The sequence below is a fragment of the Siniperca chuatsi genome, linkage group LG21 (genome assembly GCF_020085105.1).
Source record: "Siniperca chuatsi isolate FFG_IHB_CAS linkage group LG21, ASM2008510v1, whole genome shotgun sequence".
Lineage (NCBI taxonomy): Eukaryota > Metazoa > Chordata > Actinopteri > Centrarchiformes > Sinipercidae > Siniperca > Siniperca chuatsi.
Window position 1 is genome coordinate 9,940,708 of NC_058062.1, and position 13,737 is coordinate 9,954,444.

Below are 13,737 nucleotides of genomic sequence, written 5' to 3' on the forward strand. Positions count from 1 at the left end.
CTTTTGTGTAAAAATAGCAACTAATGTATTTAATCACACCAAGGCTTCCCTCAAACAAGCAGTCTAAAAAAGCAACTGAAGACCTTTGACCTTACTTGAATAGCTTGTGTGCACACATGTTTGCACAATAGCCCACATACCTATTGAGGTCACATGGGTGACATTCCTCAAGGTCATCTCCTTTTTTGAAGAAAGAAGGTTAGGTTAGTATAAAAAGCAATAACACAACTTCACTCAACAATCCAGATTTTAAAAATACATCAATGTCATTTGGAAAAAGTAATTAGTATTTTCCCTCCTTTATTATACAGTACATTCAAATTTTAACTTACACTAATGGATGCACTTGGATACACCTTTCATTCATGATACTATTACAGTTCTGGCATCTTTAACATCTTGTTTATTGGCACAGGACTTATTTTGGGTCTTATCCCAGCCTAGATGGCAACTGTTCGTCCACTACGTTCCAAGGCTATATGCAATCCCTCCTCAGCTTTTATGGAATGGCACTCAGCCTCCATTTTATTTCAGACATGTGAGATGTGTGGTTGTCCTGCAACTGTATACCAGTGACACTTACATGCTTCTCCAAAACCACAGCCTGTGCTTGCCATAACATACAGTAAGATTATTATGACTTACACTGAAGATCATTAAGGAAAGGAGGACATTTTATTATTGAAACAAGTGACAGATCTGTCTGTTAATGAAAAGCATATATTTTCTAGTGTACAAACGCTTCAAATCTGTGCTCAATACGTCCCAAACATATGTCTTACTGAGTGATATTTGATGACATGTACTTGTCCTGTGAACTGATGGACTAATCTAAATAAATAAATAATTAGTAATAAATGAATAATACATTGTAGAACAAAGAAAAATATGAGCCATAAAATACTAAAATCTTTTTATATCTGTGACCCTGAATGGCTTTGACCCTATTTTATGGAATAGTTTATCCTGTTTTATTGGACTACCATATCTGACATGTGTGAATGTGATCTGTACACCAGTGACATTTGAGTGCTTCTTCAAAACTGGAAAAAATTAAGAAAATAATCAGAATAATAAATCCATACCTCCATATTTTACATCGATAAACAACCTGTAATCATGATTATCACGAAAGATTGAGTCAACATTTACACTAATATAATATATAAAATATCTATAATATAAAAATATCATTCTCAATCTCTGCAATATTTGTATGTATTTGAATGAATGTAAGTATCATATTTTTAAAACCAGTGTTCCTTTTCAGTACCAGACATTAATCTGTATAAATATAATGTATGCTATAGGAGTTCAAATTTAACAACACCAACAAAATCAATCCTGCTGTTTTAGAAAAGTATGTATAAAATGTATTGTATGCATTCGTTAATAGATGTGTAGTGCAATAGCTTGTAAGTCATATGTTAGAAAATCTATTATGTTAACAAATATATGTAACATAAAATCTAAAAGTCACAGTTTATGTAAAAATTTTGTAAATGTTTTAAATAATTGAACTAACACTGTGCTTTTTGATCATTCAGTTTGTGCACAGGGAAAAAATACCTACTGCAACAAATGTGAGTACAAGGCAATATCCATCAATATAAATGTCAGTGTCACAGGATTAGCGACATGACAAGAATGCATGACCAAACTGAGCAGGGCACACCTACTGAAGAGACAGTCCTCCCTCTATAAAAGAGGGTGCTTAGGACTCTGTGGATAACTGGTAGGCTTTCAACTCAGGTAAGTACATCAACTTTAATTGATTAGTATTGTGTAAGTAATTGATCAATTATGTACTTGCAACTGCGCTTATGAGCATCATTTATTAATTTCATTTCCTTTCATTTACTTATTTCCACTGGGTGTGCTATACACAAATGTGATGCCAGTTAATAGTTTGTAAAAAAAATTTCTCTATAGATTTATGTACTCATGCTTGATCATTTATTAATAGGATCAAAAGAAAAGACCTGACTGTATTCCATCTTCTACTGGGACCAAAGGAGGTGAATTATAGTTTATTTCAGGTGATACCCACAATTTCAAAACGCACCTCACTTGATAGGCCTGCCAACAGCATGTTAACATTTATTAAAACAAAAACTAGAGAAATTTAGTATGCATGACCTCTCCTTTTTTCAGTCACTTAAGGTGCCATCATGAGCACAGACGCAGAGATGGAGGCCTATGGCTCAGCAGCCATTTTCCTCAGAAAACCAGAAAGGGAGAGGATTGAGGCTCAGGCTGCTCCATTTGATGCCAAAACAGCCTACTTTGTGGCTAATCCTGAGGAGATGTATTCCAAGGGTAAACTCATCAAAAGAGAGGGTGGCAAAGCAACGGTTGAGACACTGACAGGAAAGGTAAGTGTAATCATACCTACAATGAAACTCAAATGACCCTAGGAAGGACAGACAAACTGATAGTTCTCTAAAACATTTAGCTATTTGCTTTTTCAGTTTACATACTCTCTCAGCAAAAGAGCATAACATTCATTTCATTAAACTACTATATGAGACTGTATGACATGTATATGTATATCATGTATAAATTTTTTTTTTCTTTATTGTATTTCCCATTCAGACTCTCACTGTAAAAGAGGATGACATCCATCCCATGAACCCCCCCAAGTACGATAAAATTGAAGACATGGCTATGATGACCCATCTGAATGAGCCTGCTGTGCTGTATAACCTCAAAGAGCGTTTTGCATCATGGATGATCTACGTAAGCTTCAATCTTATAATTTAGTGTGCTTGTTTCTGTAAAGCCTGTGCATCAAATGTGATGTTTCTCTCTTTTGTGCTACAGACCTACTCTGGCCTGTTCTGTGTCGTTGTGAACCCCTACAAGTGGCTTCCTGTGTACGATGCTCAGGTTGTTGGGGCCTACAGAGGCAAGAAGAGGATTGAGGCTCCACCCCACATCTTTTCCATCTCTGATAATGCCTATCAGTTCATGCTCACTGGTAAGATAAAATAAGATCAATGTTACCACAGAATTTGAGGGGATGAGACAAAGAATAATCTCTATAGGTTTAACTTCAATGTATATGCTTGCATTTCAGATCGTGAGAACCAGTCTGTTCTTATCACGTGAGTACACAACACAACTTGTCAAGACAATTTTTTAGGAACTTCATGACTATCTTGCTAAAAAGATTATCCTTTAATTCCCCAGTGGAGAATCTGGTGCAGGAAAGACTGTCAACACCAAGCGTGTCATTCAGTACTTTGCAACAATTGCAGTGGCTGGAAATAAGAAAGTAGAGGCTGGCAAAATGCAGGTAAAATTGGTTGTCTGCTAAAAATCGTTGCCACAGTTGATTATATAAACGATTTTATACAGCCTCATAATGTCTCTATGTAGGGTTCGCTGGAAGATCAAATCATTGCAGCCAACCCTCTGCTAGAGGCCTATGGTAATGCCAAGACTGTGAGGAATGACAACTCCTCTCGTTTTGTAAGTATTCATATTATGGACCCCCACATAACTTTATTATGCTTATTGTTACTTAGAATCAAACTGACATTTTCTGGTAAATGTTTAGGGTAAATTCATCAGAATCCACTTTGGCTCTAGTGGCAAGCTGGCCTCAGCTGATATTGAAACATGTAAGTTCTAGTTATTATCCTTTCCTGTAGTTGGCAACATTGGCAACATTAGTAGTGTACAAATGTAGTGTCTTGGATTGTTTGATGCGCATTCATCATCAGTTCTTTATACCTAACACATACTCACAGATCTGCTGGAGAAGTCCCGTGTCACCTTCCAGTTATCTGCTGAGAGGAGCTACCATATCTTTTATCAGCTGATGACTGGCCACAAGCCAGAGCTCCTGGGTAAGTTATGATACAATAAACAAAGAATAAGAGAGAAATAAGAGTGTGTGCCCACTTATGCATTTCCTTTCCTTTCTTCCAGAGGCCCTTCTGATCACCACCAACCCCTATGACTACCACATGATCAGTCAGGGTGAAATCACTGTCAAAAGCATAAATGATGTGGAGGAGTTCATTGCAACCGATGTAAGTTAATAGTAATTTGTAGAATAACAGCTGAATGGATGTCAGAATAACTGATTTTCTAAAAGGATTTGCTGTGCATGAATTGCAGACAGCTATTGACATCTTGGGCTTTAGTGGTGATGAAAAGATTGCCATCTACAAGCTGACTGGAGCTGTGATGCATCATGGCAACATGAAATTCAAGCAGAAGCAGCGTGAGGAGCAGGCTGAACCTGATGGCACTGAGGGTAATTGTATTAATTAATAGTATTAAATTAGTGTGATATTTCATCATCATATTACATCAAAGCACATCAAGCAGGTAAACTAAAAATACCTCACCTCACAAATTTTTTGCATTAACTTATACTGCAAGAATGTAATTACAACTTAATCAGACTGCTACAAGAATGGGTTGAATTCCAATTAGCATCTCTCACCTACAAAGAATATCTGGCAGCACTCTGATGTGTGAGTTTTCAAAGCAACATGAGATAACTTAAGAGGCCGTGTCATCTGTGCCAAAATTACATCAATCATGAAAACTGATAATTGATTTACTATGTCAAGGGAACAGTCTAAAATATCATGATAATATATTCCAATCAGACAAAGTGCATGAATGAAGAGAAAAAGCAGTCACAAGCTGTAACTAACCAAAAGGCATATGACAGACAAACAATACAGAGGGAGTGACAAATGAACTGCCAGTAACTACCAACAAACCTTCTACATACATTTCTAGCAGTGTTTTCAGTGGTGATTTTAGTAATGTTACAGTTAACATTCTTGCTTCATAGTGTTAACATTGCTTTGTTAGATTCTGTGCATTTCTTTGCATTAATGGATTTTTTTTTCTTTCAATCAGAGGCTGACAAAATCGCTTACCTCATGGGCCTGAATTCAGCTGATATGCTGAAAGCTCTGTGCTACCCCAGAGTCAAGGTCGGAAATGAGATGGTGACCAAAGGTCAAACCGTACCACAGGTAATAAAAACTAAATTTGATGTTTGAAAAAATTAGGGAAATATTTGCATTTTGATATGAAAATATTCTGAGAAATTACACTTCTGTCCTAAAATCCTTATTTGTAGGTCAACAATGCTGTCAGTGCTCTGTGCAAGTCCGTCTATGAGAAAATGTTCTTGTGGATGGTCATCCGTATCAATGAGATGCTGGACACAAAGCAACCAAGACAGTTCTTCATTGGAGTGTTGGATATCGCTGGATTTGAGATCTTTGATGTGAGTACTTGAAAAATATCTGAGCAGTTTTAAAATTCAACCTTATTTTGCCATGAAGATAAATATTTTTTTTTTTAATTACAGTTCAACAGCTTGGAGCAACTCTGCATCAACTTCACCAATGAGAAACTGCAACAGTTCTTCAACCACCACATGTTTGTTCTGGAGCAAGAGGAGTACAAGAAAGAAGGCATTGACTGGGAGTTCATTGACTTCGGTATGGACTTGGCCGCCTGCATTGAGCTTATCGAGAAGGTAAGACAAATCTGTCAGGTAGAACTGAAATCCTGTTTTCTGACTACCTGCTAAATAGTTGAATCTTTTTAATTTGACAAAATTTCCTTTCAGCCAATGGGCATCTTCTCCATCCTTGAAGAGGAGTGCATGTTCCCCAAGGCTACAGACACTTCTTTCAAGAACAAGTTGCATGATCAGCATCTTGGGAAGACCAAGGCCTTTGAGAAGCCTAAACCTGCTAAGGGCAAGGCTGAGGCTCACTTCTCCCTGGTTCACTATGCCGGTACAGTGGACTACAATATAAATGGCTGGCTGGACAAGAACAAGGACCCCCTGAACGACTCAGTTGTTCAGCTCTACCAGAAGTCTTCAAACAAACTTCTGGCATTGCTGTATGCAGCCCATTTTTCGGCTGATGGTAAGAAGCTAATACTGTAACATCTGTGTGGCAATTCAGTTACTCACTTAATTAAAGCACGTAGTTTCCTTTAGGAAATAAACCTTAACAATGAATACAATAGTTAATTATTTGCTGGTGCCATGTTTTAAAAAACAGAGGCTGCTGGTGGTGGTGGCAAGAAGGGTGGTGGAAAGAAGAAGGGTGGTTCCTTCCAGACTGTGTCTGCTCTTTTCAGGGTATGTTTAACATCCACAAAAGATCCAATTTAAGCTGATTGAATCATGTTTTGAAGTTGATTTTTGTTTTAAATGATTATATTTGACATCCCAGGAGAACTTGGGCAAGCTGATGACCAACTTGAGGAGCACTCATCCTCATTTTGTGCGCTGTCTGATTCCCAATGAAACAAAGACCCCAGGTTTGGTGTTTTTGTGTTGTTGTTATTGTTGTTTTTCCAGACTAGCTAATATGAATCCCAGAAATGCTAAATACACTGACTTATTTTGTACAATGTGCAGGTCTTATGGAGAACCATTTGGTCATCCACCAGCTGAGGTGTAACGGTGTGCTGGAAGGCATCAGAATCTGCAGAAAGGGCTTCCCCAGCAGAATCCTCTACGGTGACTTCAAGCAGAGGTGACTTGTTATTATAAGTAATTCAAGTTGATTTCAGTTGAGTTATTATGGTCTAAAAAAACAGGAAAATGGGAGGTAAATAAAAGTACAACATAATTTTCTCTTGTAGATACAAAGTATTGAATGCCAGTGTCATCCCTGAGGGACAGTTCATTGACAACAAGAAAGCTTCAGAGAAGCTGCTGGGCTCCATCGATGTGGACCACACTCAGTACAAGTTTGGGCACACAAAGGTTCATCCTTATAGACAATATTAACAGATTTAGTCGTCCTGTTGTATCCATGTGTGCTGACAAATAATTTCCTTCACTTGACAACATAGGTGTTCTTCAAAGCTGGTCTGCTGGGTACCCTGGAGGAGATGAGAGATGATAAACTGGCTACGCTGGTGACCATGACTCAGGCTCTCTGCAGAGGATTCCTCATGAGGAAAGAGTTTGTTAAGATGATGGAGAGGAGGTACGATTCTCATACAGTACACTGAATTACCTCTTAAATTCCAGTGTGATGTTAAACAAAAGCAATATTTAAACATTTAGTGATGTTATTTTATTAGAGATGCAATCTTCACCGTCCAGTACAACATCCGATCATTCATGAATGTGAAGAACTGGCCATGGATGCATCTGTACTTCAAGATCAAGCCTCTTCTGAAGAGTGCTGAGACTGAGAAGGAGCTGCAACAGATGAAGGAGAACTATGGCAAGATGCAAACAGACCTGGCTACTGCGCTGGCCAAGAAGAAGGAACTGGAGGAGAAGATGGTTTCCCTGCTGCAGGAAAAGAATGACCTGCAGCTGCAAGTAGCATCTGTGAGTAGAAGAGCAGACGTCATGTTTTATTTGCTTAAAAAAAGTCTTCTTCTTCCGTTAGATGTTTTGCTTTACCAAAGAAATCCATTGTATATAATTTTTGAAACATGTTTCAGTCAAAATAATACCATGTGTATGTTCAAACTACAGGAAAGTGAGAACCTCTCTGATGCTGAGGAAAGGTGTGAGGGGCTCATTAAGAGCAAGATCCAGCTTGAGGCCAAACTCAAAGAGACAACTGAGAGACTGGAGGATGAAGAGGAAATCAATGCTGAGCTGACTGCTAAGAAGAGGAAGCTGGAGGATGAATGCTCTGAGCTGAAGAAAGACATTGATGACTTGGAGCTCACCTTGGCTAAAGTGGAGAAGGAGAAACATGCCACAGAAAACAAGGTTCATAACACTGATACAAAATGATAAAATGTTTCTGCAGAGGTTCAAATACATTTAGATGTTAAGTTATATTAAAACTGTACCCTTCATTCTTTTTTAAGGTGAAAAACCTGACAGAGGAAATGGCATCACAAGATGAGTCAATTGCCAAGTTAACCAAGGAGAAGAAAGCCCTCCAAGAGGCCCACCAGCAAACACTTGATGATCTCCAGGCAGAGGAAGACAAAGTCAACACTTTGAGCAAGGCCAAGACAAAGCTGGAACAGCAAGTGGACGATGTAAGCTCTTGAAGTTATTCAGGTATAAAGCAGTTTGGGTCTTAGGATTGATGTTCCATTGTACAAATAAAACATTTTTTATTTTAAAAGCTTGAGGGATCACTGGAGCAAGAGAAGAAGCTCCGCATGGACCTTGAGAGAGCCAAGAGGAAGCTTGAGGGAGATCTGAAACTGGCCCAGGAATCCATAATGGATCTGGAGAATGACAAGCAGCAATCTGAGGAAAAACTGAAAAAGTAAGTTAAAAATAAGTTATTGATGAAATTCCTGCTTTCACATACAGAAACATAGAAATGTAATGTCCTTTTTGTTTTACACATTAAGGAAAGATTTTGAGACCAGCCAGCTCCTCAGCAAGATTGAGGATGAACAATCTCTTGGTGCTCAGCTACAGAAGAAGATCAAGGAACTCCAGGTAATGTATTTCATTTGAACATTAAAGTCATTGAATCAAAATCAACATGCTCAAGTTAATAAGCCTTATTGATATTACTATTGTCAAATCTAGGCTCGTATTGAGGAGCTGGAGGAAGAGATTGAGGCTGAGAGGGCTGCTCGGGCTAAGGTAGAGAAGCAGAGGGCTGACCTCTCTAGGGAGCTTGAGGAGATCAGTGAGAGGCTCGAGGAAGCTGGTGGAGCAACAGCTGCTCAGATTGAGATGAACAAGAAGCGCGAAGCTGAGTTTCAGAAGCTGCGTCGTGACCTTGAAGAGGCCACCCTGCAGCATGAAGCTACCGCAGCAGCTCTCCGGAAGAAGCAGGCTGACAGTGTTGCAGAACTAGGAGAGCAGATCGACAATCTCCAGCGTGTTAAGCAGAAGCTGGAGAAGGAGAAGAGCGAATACAAGATGGAGATTGATGACCTCTCCAGCAACATGGAGGCTGTTGCCAAAGCAAAGGTATGTACTGTTTTTCAGGAAAACACAATTACATAAGATTTCAGCAAATATCCAAATAATGAAAGTGGAGAATGAATACAGAATATCTGATCAGTAAGTTCCACATTCACTGTATTTGAGTCATGTCAATTACATGCCAATTACAGGCCAATCTGGAGAAAATGTGCCGAACTCTTGAAGACCAATTAAGTGAAATCAAGTCCAAAAATGACGAGAATGTTCGCCAGCTAAATGACATGAGTGCACAGAGAGCAAGACTGCAAACAGAGAATGGTATGTATCCAAAAATGTGAAATGTGTACTATACTACGACACAATATTAATTAGTGCCTTTTTTAAATATATAATATATATTATAGATTAGAAAAAATTATTGGTTTTGTGTGTTTAAATGGATACGCTGTGATTTGTATAGGTATAGTAATTATTCACATAAGTGATGTCTAGATGATGTAGGTAGTGAAATGCATAGTTATTGAGGTCATATATTACATGTTATAATGTTTTGTTTTACCTGTTATTATGTATTGTGTATAGTCCTATTTAAAGAAAACTGAAAATTCCATTTGTATAATTTGTCTCTTAGATTGTGTGTTGTGCTATCATTTCAAATTGTTCATTTTCTTTTTAATGTAAAGCATTTTCAGCTATATTTCAGGTATGAAAGAAGCCATCCAAATCTTATTCTTGCTTTTATTCATTCAGGTGAGTTTGCTCGTCAGCTTGAGGAGAAGGAAGCTCTTATTTCCCAGCTCACCAGAGGCAAACAGGCTTACACTCAGCAAATTGAAGAGCTTAAGAGACACATTGAGGAGGAAGTGAAGGTATGAGATCTTATATTTGCATTGTCCACTTTATAATGAAATGTGTGCTTGAGTCTATTTATCAGGTATGCTATCTCTAGTGATATCTCAGGCACGACTGGTTTGAGTTTAACAAAACCTGGATGAAAGATGGATCTCTACAATGTAAACCAATGTTGAAAATTCACTGACTGGACAAATGAAGGCATGGCACTTATTGTAAACCGAATTAGATATGTCAGACCACAATTGCCTGTTTTTTAGTTAAACAAAATTAAATTACTTTTACTTTTAATTACTTTTAGAAAATATGTTCTGTGTATTGAGTATGAAAATAAGTAATAAATAATTTATTAAGACTTTCATGCCTCTTAATGAATGTGTAGGCCAAGAATGCCCTGGCCCATGCTGTTCAGTCGGCCCGCCATGACTGTGATCTGCTCAGAGAGCAGTTTGAGGAGGAGCAGGAGGCCAAGGCGGAGCTGCAGCGAGGAATGTCCAAGGCCAACGGTGAGGTGGCTCAGTGGAGATCCAAATATGAGACTGATGCTATCCAGCGTACTGAGGAACTGGAGGAGGCCAAGTAAGTCACTATCTTTTTAGTGTTTAAATTAGTTTTCATTTCAATAGTTTGCTTTTAAACAATTAAAAAATGTGTCTTCACTACAGGAAAAAGCTTGCCCAGCGTTTGCAGGAAGCTGAGGAATCCATTGAGGCTGTGAACTCCAAGTGTGCCTCTTTGGAGAAGACCAAGCAGAGGCTGCAGGGTGAGGTGGAGGACCTCATGATTGATGTGGAGAGAGCTAATGCTCTGGCTGCCAACCTTGACAAGAAGCAGAGGAACTTTGATAAGGTAAATGGTTAAACTGGTAATTAAAACCAGTTTTATTGCAAGAAACACACATAAATATAATTAACTAATCATTTAATTAACCTATACAATTCTAGGTCCTGGCAGAATGGAAACAGAAGTATGAGGAGAGCCAGGCAGAGCTGGAAGGAGCTCAGAAGGAGGCTCGTTCTCTCAGCACTGAATTATTCAAGATGAAGAACTCTTATGAAGAGGCTCTTGATCAGCTGGAGACCATGAAGAGAGAGAACAAGAATCTGCAGCGTATGTCAACTGCTATCTACATTAAAGGCAAATAATCATTTGTTACCAATTGTTAAGAGTCTAAGAATGCTTATCTTTCTTGTATTTACTCTGTAGAGGAGATCTCAGATCTGACTGAACAGATTGGCGAGACTGGAAAAAGCATCCATGAGCTGGAAAAAGCCAAGAAGACTGTAGAAAGTGAGAAGGCTGAAATTCAGACTGCCCTGGAGGAAGCAGAGGTATTATCTTTTATATTTCATTTGGTTGTTATTGCAACAGTTAATTTAACAGTGCTCAATGTCATTAATTCTTTATCTAATTTGAAATATACATAAAAAATGAAAAATGTTTTATTATAATGACAGAAGAGTCATTGTGGTTTATAGCTATACTCAGCTGACTTTTCTTGCAGGGTACACTGGAGCATGAGGAGTCCAAGATTCTCCGTGTTCAGCTTGAGCTCAACCAGCTCAAAGGTGAGGTTGACAGGAAGCTGGCAGAGAAGGATGAGGAGATGGAGCAAATCAAGAGGAACAGCCAGAGGGTGATGGACTCCATGCAGAGCGCTCTCGATTCTGAGGTCAGGAGCAGGAATGATGCCCTGAGAATCAAGAAGAAGATGGAGGGAGACCTGAATGAGATGGAGATTCAGCTGAGCCATGCCAACAGGCAGGCCGCTGAGGCCCAGAAACAACTGAGGAATGTCCAGGGACAGCTCAAGGTGTGTTTTGTGTGATTGCTGAATGAAAAACACTGTTTGAGAGTAAAGAAAGTTTAACTCTTTATTTTTATGTTGTCAGGATGCCCAACTGCACCTTGATGATGCTGTCAGAGGACAGGAAGACATGAGGGAGCAGGTTGCCATGGTGGAGCGCAGAAATGGCCTGATGCTGGCTGAGATTGAGGAGCTGAGAGCTGCTCTGGAACAGACAGAGAGAGGACGCAAAGTGGCTGAGCAGGAGTTGGTTGATGCTAGTGAGCGTGTTGGACTGCTTCACTCTCAGGTTCGTTTTTCATTAATTCACAAGAAACTCGTATTTTGAAAATACATTATACATATCATATTAAACATGGCTTTTCTTAAACATTTAGAACACAAGTCTTCTGAACACCAAGAAGAAGCTGGAGGCTGACCTTGTCCAGGTTCAGGGTGAAGTGGAAGATTCTGTTCAGGAAGCAAGAAATGCCGAGGATAAGGCCAAAAAGGCTATCACTGATGTGAGTTTACATCTCTATCTCACCTGTTATGTTTTTGGTCTACTTCCATTCATTGATAATGTTAAGTTTATTATAGATAATGAATGAATTAGATAACATTTTATCATTTCAGGCTGCCATGATGGCTGAGGAGCTGAAGAAGGAGCAGGACACCAGTTCTCACCTGGAGAGGATGAAGAAGAACCTGGAGGTCACCGTCAAGGACCTGCAGCACCGTCTGGATGAAGCTGAGAACCTCGCCATGAAGGGTGGCAAGAAGCAGCTCCAGAAGCTGGAGTCCAGGGTATGAACTGTATATAAATGCTCACAGATCAGTTTAAGAATGAAAATCACACTTTAAATGCAACAAATAACTTTACTTCTTTCTCTGCACTCAAATCCTTGTACAAAACTTTGATTATTTATCATCACATCTCAGGTGCGTGAGCTGGAGGCTGAAGTTGAGGCTGAGCAGAGACGTGGAGCTGATGCTGTTAAAGGAGTCCGCAAATATGAGAGGAGAGTGAAGGAGCTGACCTACCAGGTAAATTTAATATAACTAAAAATGACGATAATTACTCCTTGATTCCAGTGGTGAAGAGTAACTAAGTACAAGTACTGTACTTAAGTACAATTTTGAGGTACTTGTACTTTACTTGAGTATTTCCATGTGCACTTTATACTTTTACTCCACTGCTTTTCAAATGCAAATATTGTATTTTTTACTCCACTACATTTTTTGACAGCTATAGTTATTTGCAAATTATAGGCTCTGTACACCTGCACAGGTGTTTCCAATTACCCTGTCTGATTAGCCCTCTAGTCAGGTATAAATTGGGTGGATCTATGCTGGGGAATTAAACCCAACTACTTACCCAATTATAACTGGGTAAGTTGCCGTGCCTTAACAGGTACAAAAAATCAACAGAAGAGTGAGGGAGATGTCAATCAAGCATAGCAATAATTAGGCAACATAAGTGAACACACCTGTGGATGGACTATGGGTGTGCTGGGCCTTTAAGATTTTACATACAAATTATATGGTACCATTATAGTATAAGATGCATTATTATTGATAAAACTACCAAATAGTATAATAAGTAGTTAGCTTTCATTCCATCTTGGCTAGCTACAAAATTACAATGGTTCTTATACTTAATGAGTATGTTTACTTTTGATACCTTAACTACATTTTTCTGATAATACTTATGAACTTCTACTTAAGTAATATTTTGAATGCCTGACTTTATTTATTTTTACACTGTGGTATTAATCAGAATCAGAAATACTTTATTGATCCCTGAGGGGGAAACTTTTGTTACAGCTGCTCACTATCACGTCAATGCACACAGGGATAGAAGTTCTAAGCAAATCAGAATATAATATGCTATAATATAGGTAAGATAAATTAAGTACAAAGTGAATATAAGTATAAAATTAAAATAAGTGTGAAGTACAAAGTGGATTTACTGGTTGATGATAAGTATGTACGGTATAATAATACAATGTAATAATATAAGTAGTAAGTAATAGTGCATGAACTGTCAAGTGTAGATTATTAAGATGATTATGAGACGGTGGATATTGCACAGCAGTACAGGAAGTATGAATAAAGATCAATAAATAGGGAATTTTAAACTGAAAAGAGTATTACTACTTTTACTTTCAGTAAAACATCTAAATACTTCTTCCGCAACTGCTTGATTCTGCTTCAACACTCCATA

The 13,737-nt window shown here is 38.4% G+C and overlaps 1 protein-coding gene across 1 annotated transcript in view; it reads left to right on the plus strand.

The window, feature by feature from the left end:
• Nucleotides 1-1,715: 1,715 nt before the first annotated feature.
• The window catches only part of LOC122869104 (myosin heavy chain, fast skeletal muscle-like), a 12,825-nt gene continuing 803 nt past the window's right edge, over nucleotides 1,716-13,737 (plus strand). The window contains exons 1-38 of the mRNA XM_044181738.1: nucleotides 1,716-1,752; nucleotides 1,967-2,018; nucleotides 2,155-2,375; nucleotides 2,596-2,739; nucleotides 2,824-2,980; nucleotides 3,080-3,107; nucleotides 3,193-3,298; nucleotides 3,382-3,474; nucleotides 3,563-3,626; nucleotides 3,756-3,854; nucleotides 3,937-4,040; nucleotides 4,129-4,267; nucleotides 4,888-5,006; nucleotides 5,114-5,263; nucleotides 5,348-5,518; nucleotides 5,612-5,918; nucleotides 6,057-6,136; nucleotides 6,231-6,318; nucleotides 6,419-6,536; nucleotides 6,646-6,769; nucleotides 6,859-6,995; nucleotides 7,093-7,348; nucleotides 7,499-7,741; nucleotides 7,843-8,019; nucleotides 8,110-8,255; nucleotides 8,344-8,434; nucleotides 8,528-8,917; nucleotides 9,064-9,190; nucleotides 9,623-9,741; nucleotides 10,107-10,303; nucleotides 10,390-10,573; nucleotides 10,669-10,834; nucleotides 10,931-11,055; nucleotides 11,229-11,537; nucleotides 11,617-11,820; nucleotides 11,909-12,034; nucleotides 12,147-12,317; nucleotides 12,453-12,557. Of these exons, the coding sequence (XP_044037673.1) occupies nucleotides 2,172-2,375; nucleotides 2,596-2,739; nucleotides 2,824-2,980; nucleotides 3,080-3,107; nucleotides 3,193-3,298; nucleotides 3,382-3,474; nucleotides 3,563-3,626; nucleotides 3,756-3,854; nucleotides 3,937-4,040; nucleotides 4,129-4,267; nucleotides 4,888-5,006; nucleotides 5,114-5,263; nucleotides 5,348-5,518; nucleotides 5,612-5,918; nucleotides 6,057-6,136; nucleotides 6,231-6,318; nucleotides 6,419-6,536; nucleotides 6,646-6,769; nucleotides 6,859-6,995; nucleotides 7,093-7,348; nucleotides 7,499-7,741; nucleotides 7,843-8,019; nucleotides 8,110-8,255; nucleotides 8,344-8,434; nucleotides 8,528-8,917; nucleotides 9,064-9,190; nucleotides 9,623-9,741; nucleotides 10,107-10,303; nucleotides 10,390-10,573; nucleotides 10,669-10,834; nucleotides 10,931-11,055; nucleotides 11,229-11,537; nucleotides 11,617-11,820; nucleotides 11,909-12,034; nucleotides 12,147-12,317; nucleotides 12,453-12,557 (5,568 nt within the window). The 5' untranslated portion in view covers nucleotides 1,716-1,752; nucleotides 1,967-2,018; nucleotides 2,155-2,171. The remainder of the gene's footprint in view (nucleotides 1,753-1,966; nucleotides 2,019-2,154; nucleotides 2,376-2,595; nucleotides 2,740-2,823; nucleotides 2,981-3,079; nucleotides 3,108-3,192; nucleotides 3,299-3,381; nucleotides 3,475-3,562; nucleotides 3,627-3,755; nucleotides 3,855-3,936; nucleotides 4,041-4,128; nucleotides 4,268-4,887; nucleotides 5,007-5,113; nucleotides 5,264-5,347; nucleotides 5,519-5,611; nucleotides 5,919-6,056; nucleotides 6,137-6,230; nucleotides 6,319-6,418; nucleotides 6,537-6,645; nucleotides 6,770-6,858; nucleotides 6,996-7,092; nucleotides 7,349-7,498; nucleotides 7,742-7,842; nucleotides 8,020-8,109; nucleotides 8,256-8,343; nucleotides 8,435-8,527; nucleotides 8,918-9,063; nucleotides 9,191-9,622; nucleotides 9,742-10,106; nucleotides 10,304-10,389; nucleotides 10,574-10,668; nucleotides 10,835-10,930; nucleotides 11,056-11,228; nucleotides 11,538-11,616; nucleotides 11,821-11,908; nucleotides 12,035-12,146; nucleotides 12,318-12,452; nucleotides 12,558-13,737) is intronic.